General features: G+C 46.9%; 1 protein-coding gene across 1 annotated transcript in view; it reads left to right on the forward strand.

Moving 5' to 3' along the window:
• The window catches only part of Ctnnbl1 (catenin beta like 1), a 157,366-nt gene that overhangs the window by 71,524 nt on the left and 66,903 nt on the right, over positions 1–18,939 (forward strand). Inside the window, exons 7-10 of the mRNA XM_032904637.1 lie at positions 1,388–1,479; positions 8,954–9,026; positions 9,251–9,309; positions 10,680–10,828. Of these exons, the coding sequence (XP_032760528.1) occupies positions 1,388–1,479; positions 8,954–9,026; positions 9,251–9,309; positions 10,680–10,828 (373 nt within the window). The remainder of the gene's footprint in view (positions 1–1,387; positions 1,480–8,953; positions 9,027–9,250; positions 9,310–10,679; positions 10,829–18,939) is intronic.

Raw genomic sequence — 18,939 nt, forward strand, 5'->3', positions numbered from 1 at the left:
AGCTCACTGGGTCCCTTTTTCTGTGGAGGAGTCAGTGGGGCTGTGTTTTGCTAAGTTGAGGCTGTGCTTCTGGAAAATGAGGGTGGGAGGTGGGGTTGAGGCAGTGGGATCTGGGTGTAAGTCTGTTCAGAGTTTGGAAGACCCTGTGAACCGTGGCAGGAAATCTAGCCTTGTTTCCTGTGTGTAACGGGAGATCGTGTAAAGTGTGAGCAGGACAAGATAAAATGGACAAGTGCTTGAGACTGGTCATTGTGCTGCTCCCTGTCTGACTGCTGTAGGAGATGGCAGGGCCTAAGCCACACTCTGACTGTTGTAGGAGATGGCAGGGCCTAAGCCATACTCTGACTGTTGTAGGAGATGGCAGGGCCTAAGTCACACTCTGACTGTTGTAGGTCATACTCTGACTATTGTAAGAGATAGCAGGGCCTAAGTCACACTGACTGTTATAAGTCACACTCTGACTGTTGTAGGTCACACTCTGACTATTGTAAGAGATAGCAGGGCCCAAGTCACACTCTGACTGCTGTAGGAGATAGCAGGGCCTAAGTCACACTGACTGTTATAAGTCACATTCTGACTGTTGTAGGTCACACTCTGACTGTTGTAGGTCACACTCTGACTGCTGTAGGAGATAGCAGGGCCTAAGTCACACTCTGACTGCTGTAGGAGATGGCAGGGCCTAAGTTACACTGACTGTTATAAGTCACACTCTGACTGTTGTAGGTCACACTCTGACTGTTGTAGGTCACACTCTGACTGCTGTAGGAGATAGCAGGGCCTAAGTCACACTCTGACTGTTGTAGGAGATAGCAGGGCCTAAGCCATACTCTGACTGTTGTAGGAGATGGCAGGGCCAATTATTTGCTTTTGGATACCTGGCAGCTACTTCTGCTGACATGGCCTTTCCCCTCTGCACGCATTATTGTGTTCAATTAAGAAGATCATGCTCACCTCCCTGCCAGTGTCCTGGTTTCCATATGATTCAGAACGAGGGGGGAGGGTGGGTGCTGCAGAGGCTACCTGGCCCTGGGGATTCTGCCCTACCCTGCCTAGCTGCAGACCTCTGGGACTGAATGTGCCTTGCTAGGCAGCTCTCCACCCACGGCATGCTCGGCTCTGGAGTCGCCTCTGTTAGCATAAAAACCCCCCTCATCTCTTTTCTGATCCCATCATTTTCAGTTATGACTTCTACTTGTAACATAACTTAAAGAAAAAGGGAAAAATCCATAACAACTCCCTGGTTAATCAAAAAGTGACAGCAGCATCTGGCGGGGAGAATACAGGGAAGGGGGACAAAGGTGAAAGTGCTTGTCACGGAAGAGGGCTTGATGCACCTGGGAGCAGAAACGCACCCCGCCCCCTGGTGACGGGTGTCTGTCTCTTTCAGCTATTGTGGAGAACATGGCTGAGTTCCGTCCGGAGATGTGCACGGAGGCTGCCCAGCAGGGACTCCTGCAGTGGCTGTTGAAGAGGCTGAAGGTAAGAGAGCCAGCAGCCCTGCCACCCACATGTCTCTGCCCCGGCCGTGGCTGGCGCCAGGGTGTTGATGGACACTGCCAGCCCTCTGTGGTCTAGTTAGGGAAGTTCCTGGACCTCTGGCCCCTTCAAGCTCGCCCCCCACCCTCCCGCCCGAATCTTTCTGAGTTCTACTTTTAAAAGCACCTACTGTTAACAATATTGTATATATTCTTTTAGAAAATGTTTGTGTGTGTGTGTGTGTGTGTGTGTGTGTGTGTGTGTGTGTGTGTGTGTGTGTGTGTGTGTGTGTATGAGAGACAGTGTTATATGTTGGCCTAAAAAGAAGTATATAATGTTTTCTTATGTAAATTGGTTTTTCACTGAACTAATGAAAACCACTAACTAGTGTTCCGTTGAATAGACGTACCAATAGTATAATTTCTTTGAAATAAGGATTCTTGTAGTCCAGGCTGGCCTGCAGTTCAGGAGACTTTGGACTTCTGATCTTCTTGCCTCTTCTTCCCAAGTGCTGGGATCTCAGGTGTGCGCCACCCTGCCCAGTTTATTCAGTGGCGGGGATTGAAACCAGGGCCCTGTGCATGCTCAGCCACCACCCTAACAGCCGAGCTACAACATCTCTTGCCGAGCTCTCCATTTTAATTTCGGTCACTTCCATTTTAAGTTTCGTCTGTTATAAGCAGTTTGTAGTGAGTATCACATCCGAACACTCTTCTGATGCACTTAGCTTGCTTACCTGTGTGTCCAACCTTGGGAAGTGAAATGTTCAGGCCAAAGGGTATTTGCGTTAACATTTAAGGTAGGTGTGGTAAAATTGTCACCTGTCAAGTTTGCCCTGCTGACAGTACCGGGCATTATCATACTTAAGGCTTTCATACACTTAGAAGTGAACACTGCCGCTATGGTACTTTAATTTACATTTTAAAATCAAAGAACATATATTGGCTTCTAGTTGCTTAATAGCCATTCATGGGCCTGGGGAAGTGGACCAGTAGGTAGGATGCCTGTACCCCCCTGTAGTGCCAGCCCTAGGAAGTGGAGGCAGAAGGATCAGAAAGTCATCCTCTACTACACAGTAAGGAGCAGACCAGCCTGGGCTGCATAAGCCTGTCTCAGAACAATAATAATAACAATAATAATGCGAATGGCAGCTAGTCCAATTAATTTCTTTTAGTTTCATTTTTGTATCCTTTGTCCTTATTTCTGTTAGACCCATTCTCTTTCTTAGCACAGTGTCACCATCTTTTAAACAATTAGTGCTGTCCCTCGGAGTAAATGAGAAAAGAAGGGCAAAGCAATTAGCTTGACCAACTGTGTAATAAGCAGGCTACTATGGAGGTCTTTAGCAAGCAAGATAAGAGGGGGCCCTTTGTTTCTTTAAGGAGGAATGACTGTTGAGGTAGTCAGGGCTTATCCAGAAAGTCCGGGTGTGTCAGGTCAGGTTCACCCTCCTTCTCTTGGCAGGCTTGAGGGGAAGGCAGCAGACAGTCCAGGTCTTCTCGTGCTCTGCTCATGTAACCCCATAATGTAGATACACACACACACACACACACACACACACACACACACACACACACACACACACACACACACACACACACACACCCCCCGTCAGGGCATCCTAAGCCCAGTGGTGCCATCAGTGGAAATAGATACATTTGCCAGGCAGAGCCCAGTCACTGAACCCCTGCAAGCCCTCTCCTTTTCCCCCTTGGGCCTGTATCCAGCAGATAGTGGTTTATACGCTGCCATCTTCCCACCTTCTTTTGGACTTCTGAGTCCGGGTGATCTTTGGCTTTAAGCTGTACTTGTTTAGAGTACAGTCCCTTTCCCAGCTACCTCTAAGCACTCAGTGTGGTGTGCTTCCATCCTCTAGACTTGGACACTTGGGGAGTGGGGGGGGGGGACAGAATCTGGGCTGCTGGTGGAAGACCCAACCTTAACACAGAAAATGATCTAATAGTCTTCGTCTTTGTGAGTCAGGACAAGGTTTGTAGGTCCTTGGGGCTTAATAATGAATTTGAGGCTCATTCTTTAGAACTCGTATGTGCTTTGAAGGGTGTTTAAATTAGCTATAATGACATTCTCTAGCTTGCTTGGTCTCTGTTCTCTTTCTGTCTGTCTGTCTCTCTCGTTCATTCTTTCTTTTTTTGGAGTTGGTTATATAGGAAATCGGGACCTTTGGGTGTTTGGCCTGGGTTCTGTTTGCTGTTTTAGCAAGCTATTATTGAATTTCGCCTCAGGGCGCAGGAATTTGTATAATCCTCAGGGCAGGAACAGTCTTGTTGCAGTCTGAAACCATTTTCAAGGTCCCCAGCATTTAAACTTTAGGTTGGTATTTGGTTATTTCACTGGGGAGCAAGTTCCCTTAGAAAAACTCTGTGCTGCGTGGAACATTCACAAAAGCAAGGCAAGCTGAAGAATGAGGCCAGCAGGAAGCCATGACTCTTGGATGTGCCTTGTCCCAAGAAAGTGCATGCTGCGTTCTTCACAGCTCAGTCTTGGAGACAGTCCTAGTGGACTAGACCCAGTCTGCCCTCCCTTGGGAGCTGGGTGGCTGCAGCCAATGGTCCTTCACTTGACTGCCCATTTTCCTTCTGGGGACCACTGAGGTCCCACAAGGCAACTGAAGACCCATGTGAAGGTGCCTTTAACTCACAACCATCCTGACAGCCAGGGCCTTCAGCAGTTGTTGAAAGGTCTCTACTGCAGCTTTAAAAACCAGGTTCCCTGGACCCAGCCCAGGCCTGCGATCCTAGTTAGGGTCACTGTTGCTGTGATGAAAACATCATGACTAAAAGTACGTTGGAGAGGAAAGAGTTTGTGTAGATTATCTTCCACATCATAGTTCATTACCGAAGGAAGCCAGGACAGGAACTCAGACAGGGCAGGAACCTGGAGGCAAGAACTGACACAGGGGCTATGGAGGGTGCTGCTTATTGGCTGCTCCTCATGCCTTGCTCATCCTCCTTGCTTATAGAACCAAAGACCACCAGCTTAAGCCACAGTGGGCCGGGCCCTTCCTTATCAATCACTAATTGACAAAATGCCCTGCAGGCTTGCCGACAGCCTGACCTTATGGAGGCATTTTCTCCACCGAGGCTCCCCCTCTCCCAGTGACTCTGCCTCGTGTCAAGTGGACACACACAAGCCAGCGCACCTACCGTCTCCGCTTCCGCTGTTAATGTATTCTAGAAATGTTCCTCTAGGAGCCAGTGTGTGTCTCTCACTAAGGTCCACTGGGCTCTAGAAAGTGAGCCCTCTTCTCTGTTCTTCCCCTACAGACTGATACAGTGGGGTAGCCACTCCATTTCCAGTGCCACTTCCCTGCCTCCGTCTGGCCTTTTCACTTCTCAGTTCTGAAGTGCTCGCCTTGTTACCTGTTGCATAGCTCCTTTGCTTGTCTTCTGTACTACAAAGATCAAAATGTCAGGGCTCTGTTTTGCTTATGTCGCTGTCTCTGCCAAGCACAGTGCCTTTTTTCCTCCCATGTTTTATGTACACACACCACTGTGAGACAGCTTGAGTCCCTACTCTTTCATATAGCCGAATTCATTCTTAGAATTGAAGGGAAGCGTGTAAGTTCTCTGCGGATAAATAGCTAAAGAAGCCAAGGCCTATAGGTGCTAAGCGTCTTGCCCAAACCTATACAGGTAGAGCTGGAGCTGGGGTGTAGCCCACAGCCGGGAGTTCTCACAGACCTTCCTTCCCCGCAGCGCTGTTCTGCCTCCAGCCCATCTGACATTCTGGTTGCTGCAAACCAGCCCCCTTCAGTTTTTTTTTTTCCTAAAGGAATTCTTCTGGAAGTTAGCCAGTCTGGATTGCAGCTCTGGTGGGATATCTTTTCTTCATCCAGAAAGTAGAGGTGATCTCTTCAAACAGCTGGCTTCCTGTGCATTCTTCTTCCTGTACTGTCTATGGAGGACCCGGCCTGGCTCTCTGTCTTGAACATTTCCCCAGGCGTCCCCAGCCACCCCACCCTGCCTTTCTTTTGTGCTTCCTCGCAGATTCTTAGATCCCTTAGGTGTACTTAATCTTCAAAACTATGACGGAGCCTCATGTTTTAGGGAGCCCTCATGGCGTGTGATGGAAGAGAAAGTCTCAGAGCTGAAATTCTAGAATCCTTATGTGTCTGGGTGGCTGGATTAAACTCTCCACTTTGACTGATGATCCATTTTTATTTAGGGACCCTTTAGTAGTTCTCAGTGAAGGGCCAATGGGTGGCAGGCACGTGAGGTACAGATTATACCGTTTCACGCTGGTAGACTAGCAGCATGGCGCAAAAGTAATGGGGCTTTTTTTCATCCACCAAATGAAACCTTACTGATTTGTCCTAAGGAGAATAGGACCCATTGCAGAATGGCACAGACAGCTTAGCAAGTGAACAAATGAATGTCTCTCCAGCAGGAGACACTGTGTCAGAAATCAGGGGCTTTTGTGGGTTTTTGGGTTTTGTTTTTTGTTTTTTTACCATGTGGCCTATAAATGTCGGGATGTCATGTACTATTGAAAATGGCATAAGAACCAGAAGTTTTCTAAAGAAATGGAATTAGGATTCCCACTGAGTTTCCAGTGAAATCAGCATTCCGGGAACCATTGTCACCTTCAGCATGAGCTAATCAGTTCACACCTGGTCCAGTTAAGCGGCCAGCATGGCTGGTTGATGCAAGATCTTCAGCTGCGGGTGACAAGAGTTCACTTTGACAGTTGTAAGGGGCTGGTGATGTGTGTGAACCTCACCGCCGCCTGTGTTCAGGTGAGCTGTACATACAACCTCTAACCTCTGGGTGTGGGTGGTAGCATAATTGTTTTCTACTTTCCAGAAAAGCAGCAGCTCCCGAGAAGGTGAAGTTTAATTTTATTCAAGGCTAGTCCATGCTGAGTACAACCCCATGCTTGACTCGCAGTTACTCTGACAGCGGAAAGATGTAGGGTCCCCAGGCTCCTGGAAGGCAGAACCCTGCAAACTCAAGTCCCCCTGGTGTACATTGTAATATCCAAGAGACAGCACCTGCCCCGTGGATTCTCCGTCCTCATTGGGATTAAATGTCTGTTATTTGGCAGTTTGTATTGTGGAATCTCTGGCTGATAATCAGACAGGAATTAAGTTTCCTTGGTATGTTTTATCTTTGATTAGACATGAAGGGTCAGTCACCCACCTGCTTCAAGTGATGTCACTGCCATCATCTCCAACTTCCCCGAGCCGACACTGGCTTTCCTGTGTTAACTGCCACCATGTGTGAAATGCTCGTATATAATGTGCACACCATGGTCTTCGTGTAGAGGTCAGAGGACAACTTATTGGGATCATTTCTCGCCATTCACCATGTGGATACCAGGGATCAAAATCAGGTTGCTAGACGTCATGACTAGTACCTCTAGCTGCTATCCAGAATATTAAGATTTAATTTCCGCTTTACAGATGGAGAAACAGAACTTTACTTGGGTTATAGATCCTGTTGCTGGTCCTTGGTGGTGGTGTCTCAGTAATTTTGTTTTTACTCTGATGGTTTATTAGGCAGTTAGATACAAGAGGCTGTGTGTGTGCTTGGCTGTACTCTAGCAATCCAATAGCTATTTGGAGGGGAAACACACATAAATTAGAAGAAAGCATCATTGATTTCATCTTGAACGCTCCAGTCACTACTAATGGAGTGCCGATCCTCATCTAATCCTCACACGTTTTCATATAGCAACTACCAAACCTAGCTCCACAAAGGTATGATGTCATTAGAAGAAAGGGACCTTGAACAGTGTGTGCAGTACTCCACAGCTGTCAGGTGTCACCAACTTTTCCCTGAAAATCTCAGCATAGCCTACGGTGAATTCAATCTGCCAACCCAGCTTCCTCGGCTCAATTTGGAAACAGCAGACTTTGTGGCACATAGGTAGCATAGCAAGTTTCACAGTGGTCGACAGGGTTCAGCTTTAATTTACCTCTCTTTGTTGTGTCCTCAATTCTCTATCTTACATGTAGCAGGTAGCCAATAATTAGTTCCTGAAAGCAAGAGGAAGAGTCCCTTTTAACTTGAGGCAGAAGTCTATGAAATTCAGTAAAGGACAAGAGGCCTGGAAACCCAGGAGACCATTGTCACAGTAGCCAGTATCACTGGCCTTCCTTCATTTAAGGGTCTTGTTTCAAAATGTGTGGCTTTTGAAAAGCTGCTTGTAGGTTTATGTGGCTAAAATAATTTGAAATCTAATCACAGCACTGGGGGCTGAAGTAACTTGGGTAAGCACTTTAATGGTTTGAAGAAGCCTCCATCCTGACAGATACCCACCGCCTGGCTTTCCACCCCCACGTTTTGAGTTTATAAAACCACCTTTCTTCAGGCAAAATATACCACAGGCTGTACTTAGGCTCTGGCCGTTATACAGATTTCTTGAAATAAGCCCTCCAGCTTGTCAGGGAGCGCTCAGTGCAGCCAGGACGTGCACAGTCTTGCACTTACGGATCTTTTAACCTGAGACGACGGGTCAGATGCGGCCGCCCTCCTAAAACCCTGTGAGGCGCACGTTGGCTTGATGAAGAAGACGTGCACAGAAAACTGAACTGGCGCTGGCTGTTGCTTGATTAGACGCTACCGCGCTTCCTCCTTAAGTACAAAATCAATGTCCAAACCGCTCTCTGAATGGCGCGGGGTGATGGAGGCGCCAGCTTCCGTGTGAACACTTGCCTGTCCTCTGCAGCTACAGAAATTATTTGTCATTTCGAAACCTAGATACGAAGCAGGAGTTGTGCTGATTAAAGTCATTGTCTGTGTGCCCGTATCTCAAGGAGCTGGCGCTCATAGATAAAAGCATCAGCGAGGTTTGCACGGGTGCCATTCATGGTGCTGTGTTGAAGTCTTGCAGCTGAAGTAACAGGACAGCCATGAAAGATGGCCTCTGCAGTGGACGTGTCCCCTCTGAGTCTTCAAGCTGCAGAGCACACAGCAGGGGAAGAATTGTGGGTAGTAATTTAGGTATTAAAATATTAACACATTTTTGCATATTTAATGTGGTTTCCTTTTTAAATAGTAGGCAGATTATGGCTTACAAGCAGATAGGTTTATGGGTTCAAATTAAATTTTAAACATTAAAAAAATTCCAAAAGGAGCTACTTCGTTATAAATATTTTTAGCTAATCTGAACAAGAGCTTGCTTTCTTTTCAACTTCTCTGATCATGTATCAGCTAATTTACAGCCTCATTTTCTGGTTGTAACTTGTAAATTGGAGTTTCATATGTTTTAATCTTATAAGCTCAAAACTTTCTCTTACTTGCATGGGAGACATACAGTCTCTAGACAAGGTAGGCTCTATGGAGGAGGGTGCGTTCACGTACCACTCCTTCCCTTTGCCATTTAGTATGGAGTAGCTGTGTCTGGTCCCCCTAACCTGCCTTTCCTTCAGCCTCCTCAGCTCTAGTGGGTGAACAGTTTGCCCTGGAAAGGGAGCAAGACTCCTTAATGGCCCTCTCATTTCTGTTTCCCACAGGCCAAGATGCCCTTCGATGCCAACAAGCTCTACTGCAGCGAAGTGCTGGCCATCCTCCTCCAGGACAATGATGGTGAGCTCCCTCCTAGAGACAGGCCAGGCTGGCAGCCACACTGACCCTCGGAGCCCATGAACTTGCCTTTGGCATTGCCTGGTTTCTCTGCTTGCTCTCTGTGCAGCTTTTGTACTCTGTCAAGCTGTATTGATTTTGTTAGCTGAGGGATCAGTGGTAGATGGCTGTAAAATCTGACAGTTGGCTTCATTTTTTTTTTTCTCCCTTTATTTTCCTCCTTTTAGAAAACAGGGAATTGCTGGGAGAGCTGGATGGAATCGATGTGCTTCTTCAGCAGTTATCCGTGAGTAGTCCTTCTGCTTCCTATGGGCCGTGAAGGTCCGTGGCCTGTTTTAAGTGGGAGGTGGAGGTAGAAATACGGGAAGGAACAGCCACATGGTGACCAAGGCAGGTTGGGGGTCACACTGGAGAAACAGGGTTTGCCTTCTTTTCTTACTCACTGGCCCTTTCTGAGGAAGTGCCACGATGGCCTTTCCCAGCTGCTGACCCAAAAGCAGGGTGCCCTCCTCTATGTCCCCCAGCCAAGAAGAGCCAGTTGGGTTCCTTTGCCTTGCCCCCACATGGTTCGGCTCCTTCCCCCTTGGTCCATCCCTAAGAGTCTGTCTGCTCATTTAGGTCCAGGTGAGCCCAAGGCGAGCCGTTTCCAGTGCCGAGCACAGTGGGCTTGTGGTCATGGGGACAGTAGGGATGGCTGTGGCACTGCAGGCAGGAGTGAGACATTGGAAACTGCCATTTGCTGGATGAAAGAAATGTAAATCCAGTTGAAATGTTATCCTTCTGGCATTCGGGAAATGCCGTCAAGACTTCTCCTAACAAACCTTATCTGTGTTACTCCAAAACAGCACTGAAAACAGATCGTTTGGACACAGGCTGACGAGTGTTGAGTGTCTGAGATGGCAGTTTGCATACAGCTTTCCTGCCGTGCCAGCCACTGAGTGACTTGGCCTCCACCCTAAAAATAGAGCTTTGTGGAGGGAAGCTGTTTGCGGTCCCCATAAGGTGCCGAGATTTATCCTGTGCAGTCACTGATTGCAGATTGTGTGGGGCTGCCTGCCCAGCTAGCTCAGGCTTTCCCTGCCCGGCTCAGCTCTGACATGCAGAACTGTCCAGATGCATTCCTGGGACTTTGAGCCCCTGCTCCTGAGTGAGGGGATCCAGCAGCTCTCCTGGGAAGAAGCCCCTCTTCACACTGAGAGAGGATTGGCTCCTCTGGGTTGTGGGTGCATCAGAAAGGCGGTGGGGTGGGGTTGGACTGAGCAGGAGCTTTCTGCCAGGGTTGGTTTGGGAGCTGAGCTGTGGTTTCAGACACGTCCCTCTCGGCTTCACTGTGTATGCCCAATATGGCCTTTTCTGTTTCTGTCATTTCACCGTGGATAAGGGCTGAGGTGTGTGGTTTTGCTTGGCTGACCTGCAGCCTTAAAGCTGTGAGTTGTTCTCAGGCCCAGTGCTTGGCTCAGTGTTTAGTGTTTTTATGTGAACTTGTGTATCTTTATTTAGTGCCCACAAGACAGAAAACTGAGTTGCTCTAAACTGGAAACTGGCGAGAGCTTCATTTGTAAAGTTTGGCCTCCTTGGTGGGCTTTGGAAACTGTAGGTAGGGCGTTGGCTGATGGGACAGCGTGTTTGATGGCTCCTTTCTACTCTCCTTGGCAGGTATTTAAAAGACACAACCCCAGCACCGCTGAGGAGCAGGAAATGATGGAGAACCTGTTTGACGCCCTCTGTTCCTGCTTGATGCTCAGCTCCAATCGGGAGCGCTTCCTGAAGGGCGAGGGCCTTCAGCTCATGAACCTCATGCTCAGGTGGGTCCCAGTCCTGCCAGCTGCCTGTCTGCCTGCCCCGCTCTAGCCTGGCTCTAGGCTGCCACTTGAGTTCCCCATTCATCCAGACAGTTCACTTGGGGAAGTGTTCTAGATGTCTCTGAGCTTTTCTGAAGGGTGGGCTGGCACATAAAGCTGTGCATTGTTTGTGTGCCTGGTGTCAGCTGGTGATGTGGCCTCTGCCCTCAGGGTCATGTCTTTGTTTCTTTCATTGTGTTGGTTTTGGAGAAAGCTAAGCATTACCTTCTAAACTTAGGTTTGTTCGTCTCTAAATCTGAGTGCTCCATAGACCTCCCTGTCTATATTCCTGCTGTTGACAGCAAAATATTCCTATTTTCTCATTCAGTAATGAATTCTGTGTGGAATATGAAAATAGGAAGAATGGGTCTAGGATTTTGGGTTTAATACTTCCTTTAATGTCTCTTTTTTTGTTCTGTTCTACTCTAAAGACAATACTGCTCTAGCTTCTCAGTTATTCCAAAGAATCTTAAAGTTGGAAACAAAGTGAAGAAATGGCTTGTTTTGATGTTTTATTGAGGAATGTGGCTGGGAAGGAAAAGAGAGATCCTGAGGAGGTGACCACAGTGCAGTACCCCCAAGGGACAGCATTTGAAATTGAGAGGCTCTGGGGGCTGCTTGCCAACACATTTGGAATTTTCTAATCATTATGGAATTCATGGAGCTGAGCTGGGGTCGGCCAGCGTGAAACCTCTAGTTTGGTGGCAATGACAACTCTGAACAAAGATATCCTTTTGAAAGTGTCTTACGGGGTTGGGGATTTGGCTCAGTGGTAGAGCGCTTGCCTGGGAAGCGCAAGGCCCTGGGTTCGGTCCCCAGCTCCGGAAAAAAAAAAAAAAAAAAAAAGAAAGTGTCTTACAAATTTGACATATATTTATTAAGTGTAATTTAGATTGTAGACGTTCAGTCTGTCTTCTATTAGAATGTTTTTAGTTACTGTGTGTGTTACGTGTCAGGCTGACAAGGGAGTAACCAAGGCCCGAGTTCTCCCCGAAGCTAAAGTGCTCCAGTCTGTCACCCAAGCCTAGCCTGCCTTTGGGTGGATACTGGCTTCTTGGTTTTACTGTTGTTTATTATTATATTATCATTTATTATGTTGGTGGGCATTTTTTTGTTTGATTGATTTAACATTTAGTCCTGCCACATTCTAACATTTCATGTTGTTTCCTTTTTAGTTTAATGTGGTATTTGTCATTCTGTGACATAAACTTCATGAGGGGACAGTAACTACTTGAGGGACACAGGGAACATTGTGGCCATTTCCAGGGTTTCACTATCATGACGAATTCCACAATGAGTTTTGCGTTTTGAATGCCTTGGCGATTATCAATGTGGATAACTCTAAAGTTCCTTTTCTTTAAAAGGTTTGTGGAAAGCTGAAATATGCCTGTCATACAGTGTATCCTGGACCTTGGATTGATCGAAAATCTTCCTTTGAGAAATTGCTTTTAAAAGCAAATTGTTTTTAAAGTGCTGAGAGAGTTCTGGGAAATCACTCTGAGGCCTTTGCTGTTGAGGCGACTCTGGTTTTCCTTTCTTGAGAGCATTCGTCTCTCACTCTGCTAATTGCCTGTCCTTTATTGAAATAGCCACTATCTCCCAAGCAGACAGCGTGTAAAGCATTTGGCTTTCTGGGTTTTCTGAGCTTCTCTCTCGAGGGACTTCCCCCAGCTTCGTATGGCCTGAGCTGCCAGTGTCGGTGGATGGCTGAGTGTGGACATGAAGGGATGACTTCCTACAGCATATGGCTCCGTAATGTATAGCAGTGGGGAGCTGAATAAATAACCAGAAATATGGATTATTCAGACTGGAATGCCGAGGTTCTGGGAGGCTAATTAAAGAGCTCCAAAGGACTTGGGCCAGAGCCCCTCTCAGAGCCACTTCTGCTTTCCTGCTGAAGTTGCCTGGTTCCGCCTTCTGTATTAATTAGCGGCCTTCACAGACTCTGAGTTGGTTTCCCTTGGTCTCTTCTCCAGGTTCTTTGTTTCTCATTGTTTTCTCCTTCCAACCCCCAAGTGGAAAGTTTGGTTGGGAAGGAATTTTTTTCCCTATTATATTTAAGTTGTTCGCTGTCTAGACAAAACCCATTCAGAACTAGGATGCTGGAACACTAGAAGGAGAGGAAGTGCTCTGTGGTTTCCTTGCCCTGAATGTGAACTTTCGCCTTGATTCCGTCAGTTTTTGGCCTCTGGGACTTACTTTCCTGCTTGCATGGAGAGTGATTCATGGGGTCTGGCCCAAGGCTGGGCTTTCGATGAGGTGATATGAATTGGGACATAGGCTTCTCATCTGCAGGTTCTGTGTATTTGCTGAGTTGCTTTAAATTTTCTGCCTCTGGCATTTATTTATTTATTTATTTATTTATTTATTTATTTATTTATTTATGTGAAAAATAGTGCTAAATTTTCAAGGATTTTGAGGGAACCAAATTTTATAAAGTTGGGTCATTCTCTAACTATTAACACATTGATGGGTTACTATTATGTCAGCTGTATATTAAGTGCTAGGCCTTTGTGGCAAACAAGACAGGATTTTTACCTTTAAGAAAATAAAAGACTACTGAGAACAGCAGACATTGAGTAACAGATAGAACCTAGTTGGTAACTATTAAGAGGAACGGTCTTTCACATATATACCTAGGGAAGTTTTTAAATTTCTGGTATAAATAAGAAAAAAACATTAGCAATATATTTATGCACATGAACTGGCCCATGTGCTCATAGACACATGTTCTCCCCCCTCTCCCTCCTTCCCTCCCTCCCTCCTTCCTTCCCTCTCCTTCTCCAACCCAGATTGTTTTACATGCTGTAATATCTCAGTATCTCCTGTGATAATACTCTTGATGTTTATGATTGAACCTCATGGTGCAGCCTTCTGTCAGTGTCACATCTTCCAACCCAGTCCTCCACCCTCTTGAATTCTAGATTTGGAGGCCTTTCTTTGCTGTGTTAGACACACCCCGGGATGGCCTGCATGTTTGTCAGAGTTTCAACTGAACTTGGGGCTTTTTTTTTTTCTTACGAGATTGTAGTCCTTGAAAATCTGGAACTCACAGAGATCTGCCTGCCTCTGCCTCCTAAGTTCTGGCATTTAAGGGCACCACCATACCCAGTTCGGATTGTGAGCTTCTCAGAGCAGGAACCCAATCTTCTCCCGCCTAACAATAGATGTACACTGGCTTTTAGTCCATCTTCTCTGCCTGAGCCAGAAAATCTGAGGATGCTCTCACTGTTTAGAACCACTGATGCAGATTTCTAACTGATCCCATAGACAGGCCACAGAGAGAAGAGAGACTTGTTTAAATACCATGGAGTGAAGTGTTTAGTCCTGGTTTTCTGTAGGGTGTTTGTGATACTGGCACTCAAATTCAAGGAGACCTAGATACAAGGCTGTTCCAGGCTCCACCTGTACCCATAAAGCCAGCACGGGCTCTGCTCTAGCCTTGTCCCCTCTGGACCTTGAACTCTCCTTCATCATCCTGAGTCCTCCTGGGATGTTTTGGGTAGCATTTCCTGCCTCCTTCCTACTCCAGGCTCAAGGCAGCCTTCAACAGATGTCTATGAGGCTGGGTTCTCAAGCCTTTGTCTTTTTCCTCCCTACCACCAGGGGCCGGCTGAGTGGTCAGGTGACTTTCCCTCACTCCTGAGCTGTCTGGATCTCTCAGTACTTGAAGGAATCAATGGCAGGGAGGGGCTCATTTTGTGTGTTTGTGCTTCTCTCGATGCCAAAGAGCAAATGAAGACGTCTTGGAAAAGAAGCAAAGATTTTTATGGTCATATTGGAGAGTGAGCCTCATGCTGTGATAGAAGCAGCAGGAAGCCATCCTGTCCTGTCCTGTCCTGTCCTGTAGGAGCCACAGTGAAAGGAAAAATACTCTCTTCCCACGTGCTCCCATATCTGTTAGCAGAGCACAAAAATGAGTTGGACAGACGTGCAGAGGCTCTGAGCAGTGCCCAGCATGACGTAAGGTGTTCTGTGTCCGGCCTCCATCTTGGTCTGAGAATTGAGAGCAATGGTAGAGGGTGTAGGATGGGCAGAGATGTTATGAGATGCCCTTCGGTGGGCAAAGAGAATGTGGCAGGGGGTGGCCTTCTGGTGGGCAGCAGAAGAATTGATGTATAGGCACAAGCCAGCAGTTGTTTTTACAGTCAGAGGTGGTTGAGTGGAAAATAAAATTTAAACTGGGTGTGGTGGTAAATGCCTTTAATCCCGGCACTTGGGAGTCAGAGAGACCCTGAGTTCAAGGTTAGCCTTCAACTACAAGGTCTATGGAGTGCATTTCCAGGACAGCCAGGGCTGCACCAAGAAACCCTGTCACAAAGAGAGAAAAAAAGAGAAACAAAAGCTAAAACTCAGAGGAGCTGCAGTTTATTGTGCTATTCACAATCATTGATCCCAGCACTCAGGAGGAGAGGCAGGTGGATCTCTGTGAGTTTGAGGCCAGCCTTGCCTACAGAGGCAGTTTCAAGACAGCCAGGGCTATACAGTGAAACCATGCCTTGCAAAAAGACATTTAAAAAATAAAAAGAAGAAAAAGAACCATGGAGTTGAGAGGGGCTAGTCTGCAGAATTAGACACAGTTTGGAACGTGGCAGGGAGGGAGGTGGGGCTGTAACTGCCACAGATGCCCTGAATGAGATAGCGCTGCCATCTCCCCTTCATCCCCACAGATGTCTCCCTCCAGTGAGATGCTTGCTCCAAATAGAAGATCTCAATAGATGTGGGTTAATTTTAGCTGTGCTCCCAACAGTCTTGCTTGCACCGCCAGCAGGCACTTTATACCAGTGTGTCCTTGTACGTGAACAGTTCGGTGCTCTTCAGGAACTGCAAAGCTGGCAGGACAGGAAGAATTACATTGTCAATTTCTTTGAAAATGTTGACGGGAGGCTTATTACTTCTGTTGTAACCGCTGTTCCAGTTAGAAAGAAGACCACCATGTTCCCCAGAGATGTGCTCAGCCCAGCCGGAGTTGTGTAGCAGAAGCCGAGAGTAAGCTTGTCTCTGTTATTAACTGTACAGGTAAACGGAGACAGAAGGACAGTCACACCGCCCAGGATCACCAATTCTTTTTTGGTTGGTTTTGCTGAGCTTTTCGGGAAGGTTACCTTTTTCAAGGCTGTGACAGAGGGTGATGACATTCCATCTGCAGAGTGGAGCTCAGCGGGTCCCGTTCTGGACAGGGCTTGTGGCAAGGCCCCTGGGTAAAGAGGGCATCGTGGGCCCTGGGCGTTTGTTCCCTGATCTTTCCCCTGCAGTCCAGTGGTTTGGTTCTTGATGGCTGTGTAACAATCTGAACCAGTCTGCATTTCCAGTCTCATCCTTCCCCATGTTCCACGAGCTGGAGCCCTCTCTATGCTCCAGTCCCTCAGGAAGAGGCAGAAGAAAGCGCTTGTGCCGCTCTGTGTGCAGCTGTGCCCCCGCAGGGCTGAAGATGCCATGTTCTGAGCTGTGCCTACACGCATCCGGCTTGTTCCTTACCCGCAAGCCAAATATCCGTGTTCTGTCTTAGATGGATCCCGATAGTTTGCACCTGTTCTTTGAGAACCAGACAAATGCTTCACAGGCACAAAGCAATCTTTCCCCAGCCCTGCAGGCTGACGGTACCACTTCATAAACGGAGAGCGCCATAGTAGGAGCAGATTAGCTGACAAGAAATGGTGGCAGACCTGTCTGAGCCCTGCTGTCTGGCTGGATAGCTCTTCCTCCGTCCAGCATATGTGCATATTTGAGGTGTCTATTTGCTGCGTACTCTGTGTGGACCCACCCTTCACCTCCTTGCCACCAGCATAATGACAACTGCCCGTATCACACTCCTGTGCTTCCCTATACACTGTTACTCCATAAATCCTCCTTGCAGACTCATTGTTCCTAGGTAACGATCAATTTGCTTTCTGGCCACTATATATTAGATTTCATTTTATGGAATTTAATTTAAATGGAGTAATGCAGCATGTGCTTTTGCTGGGGCATGGTAGCTCATCTGACCAATTTTACCTAGTATAATGTTTTTCCAGATTTACCCTTGCCATTATCAATAGCTTGTTCCTTTTTCACCACCAAGTAGTATTTTATCACATGAATAAACCACAGTCTGTTGCTTCACTTACTGATGTACGTTTGCATCTTGTTTGTAGCCCTTGCGGGGAAGCTAAAGGGAACATTCCTGAGCAAGGCTTCAGACACACATTTTTCTCACTGCTCTTGGATCAGTACTGAGGAGTTGAGTGGTTCAGTCATGTGACTGGTGTGTACTTTGGTTTTTAAAGTGCTGTCAAACTGCTTGCAAAATGGTGCCATTTTGAGTCCCATGGCAGCGTGTGAGCTCCAGGAGCCCTGACTTCTCGTTAGCATTCGGGCAGCTTTTCAGTGGAGCTGTGCTAACGTCTGCAAGTGTGTGGCGGGGTTGTCTTGTACAGTTGGGATTTGTTTTTCCTTATGATTAGCTGTTGGGTGTCTGAGTGCACACTCATGCCCACATCTCTCTGCTGGTCGGTTCTCTTCAAACCCTCTGCCCTTGGGAATGGGAAATTGTGACCATGACAAGTGCAGCCCCATCGACATGGCCCCGGTCAGGCCTGAGGTACAGGCACTGTGTTCTGCTCTGTGCTCTGCCTTTCGTTCCCACAGTCATCTTTTGAGAACATTTTAATTCTGATGGCGATTTATTTGTTCCAGTGACCTGTTTCTGTCTGAGTAAATTGAATACCCTGTGTCTTTGAGGAAATTTATCACTTTTGTCTGTTGACAGTCTTACTGCGTACAAGTTTTTTCTCGCTCTCCCTTAAGTCTGTAGACCCAGCTTTGTTTAATGATTTTTCTCTACCCCTTTTCTGGCTTTTTGTTTTGGAGATTTCTGCTCTGGTCTTCATTTCTTGACTTTTCAAGATAGAAATATGAGGTTGTTCATTTGAGGGCTCTGTTATTTTCTGTCGTGTGTGCTGCTGTAAATCCCTGCTCGCTGAAAAGTCAGGGCAGCCGGATGCTCTCTTGCTGTAATGTTTTTTCATTTTTATTTCATCCAAAATGCTACTTTGATTTCATTTTTCATGAAGTACTTGGAAGTGTGCTGTAAGTTCCCAACTATTTGGTGCTTCTCTACCCTCACTGACTTCTACTTCAGTCACGCTGGTCTGAGAACATACTTCATGTGACCCAAACCCTTCTGGATCTACAAAGCCTTGTGTGGGGCCCAAATTAGTCATGCTGCCAAGCCCTCCTTGTGCGTCTGCCCGCCTGGGGCAGAGGCTTTGCCGTGGCAGGGGGTAGAGTTGGTGTCATGTTGCTTACAGGTTGATTTCTGGTTTGGTAGTTACTGTGGGGTGGTGGGGGAACGATGGTGTTAGCCTTTGTCCTCTCATCCATGTGCACTTTGGCTCTGCACATTCGGAAGCTATTTAGATGCTTAAACATTTGGGATTACATCAGCTGTAGGGGCGACAGCTTTATTCTGAGCACTCGAAAGGAAAGGCAGATGGGTCTCTAAGTGTGGATTCTAAGGGTAGCCTGGTCAACAGAGTGAGTTTTAGGACTGCCAGGGCTACACAGAGAAACCTTTTCCCAACAAACAAACAAAAAGTTAAAAACATTTCAGATTATATGCTCTTTTGTGTAACTGGCTTTTATTATGAAGAAATTACTTTCTGTATCGCTAGGATTACTCTTTGATCTGATTCCTAGCACTGTAATATCACAGCCTCCTCTTAATGAGAGTTAGCGTCATGCTTTGACTATCTGTCTGTTCAGGAGTAAGCTGTATGCTGTCTGATGCCTTGCCCTCTTCTCCCACCAAATGCATGTGCTGAAGCCATGGAGCCACCTCCCCCCAGGGGCTGGATTGGGAGACAGCCTAAAAGACGTGGTTATGGTTAAATGAGAGTCTGGGGACCCAACTAGACTGTTCGTCACAATAGGATGTACCCCAGGAGTGCGCCCTCAGTTTGCTGTGGAACCCACTGGAACACTTCTCTCTGTGTCCTTGCTGCTACCGTCACACATTTGATGTCAGAATATGGTGGAAGTCCCACTGGAGAGTGTTATTTTTGTTTAAATGATCAGTTGTCTTTTAAAATAGATTG

The sequence above is a fragment of the Rattus rattus genome, chromosome 5 (assembly GCF_011064425.1).
Source record: "Rattus rattus isolate New Zealand chromosome 5, Rrattus_CSIRO_v1, whole genome shotgun sequence".
Classification (NCBI taxonomy): Eukaryota; Metazoa; Chordata; class Mammalia; order Rodentia; family Muridae; genus Rattus; species Rattus rattus.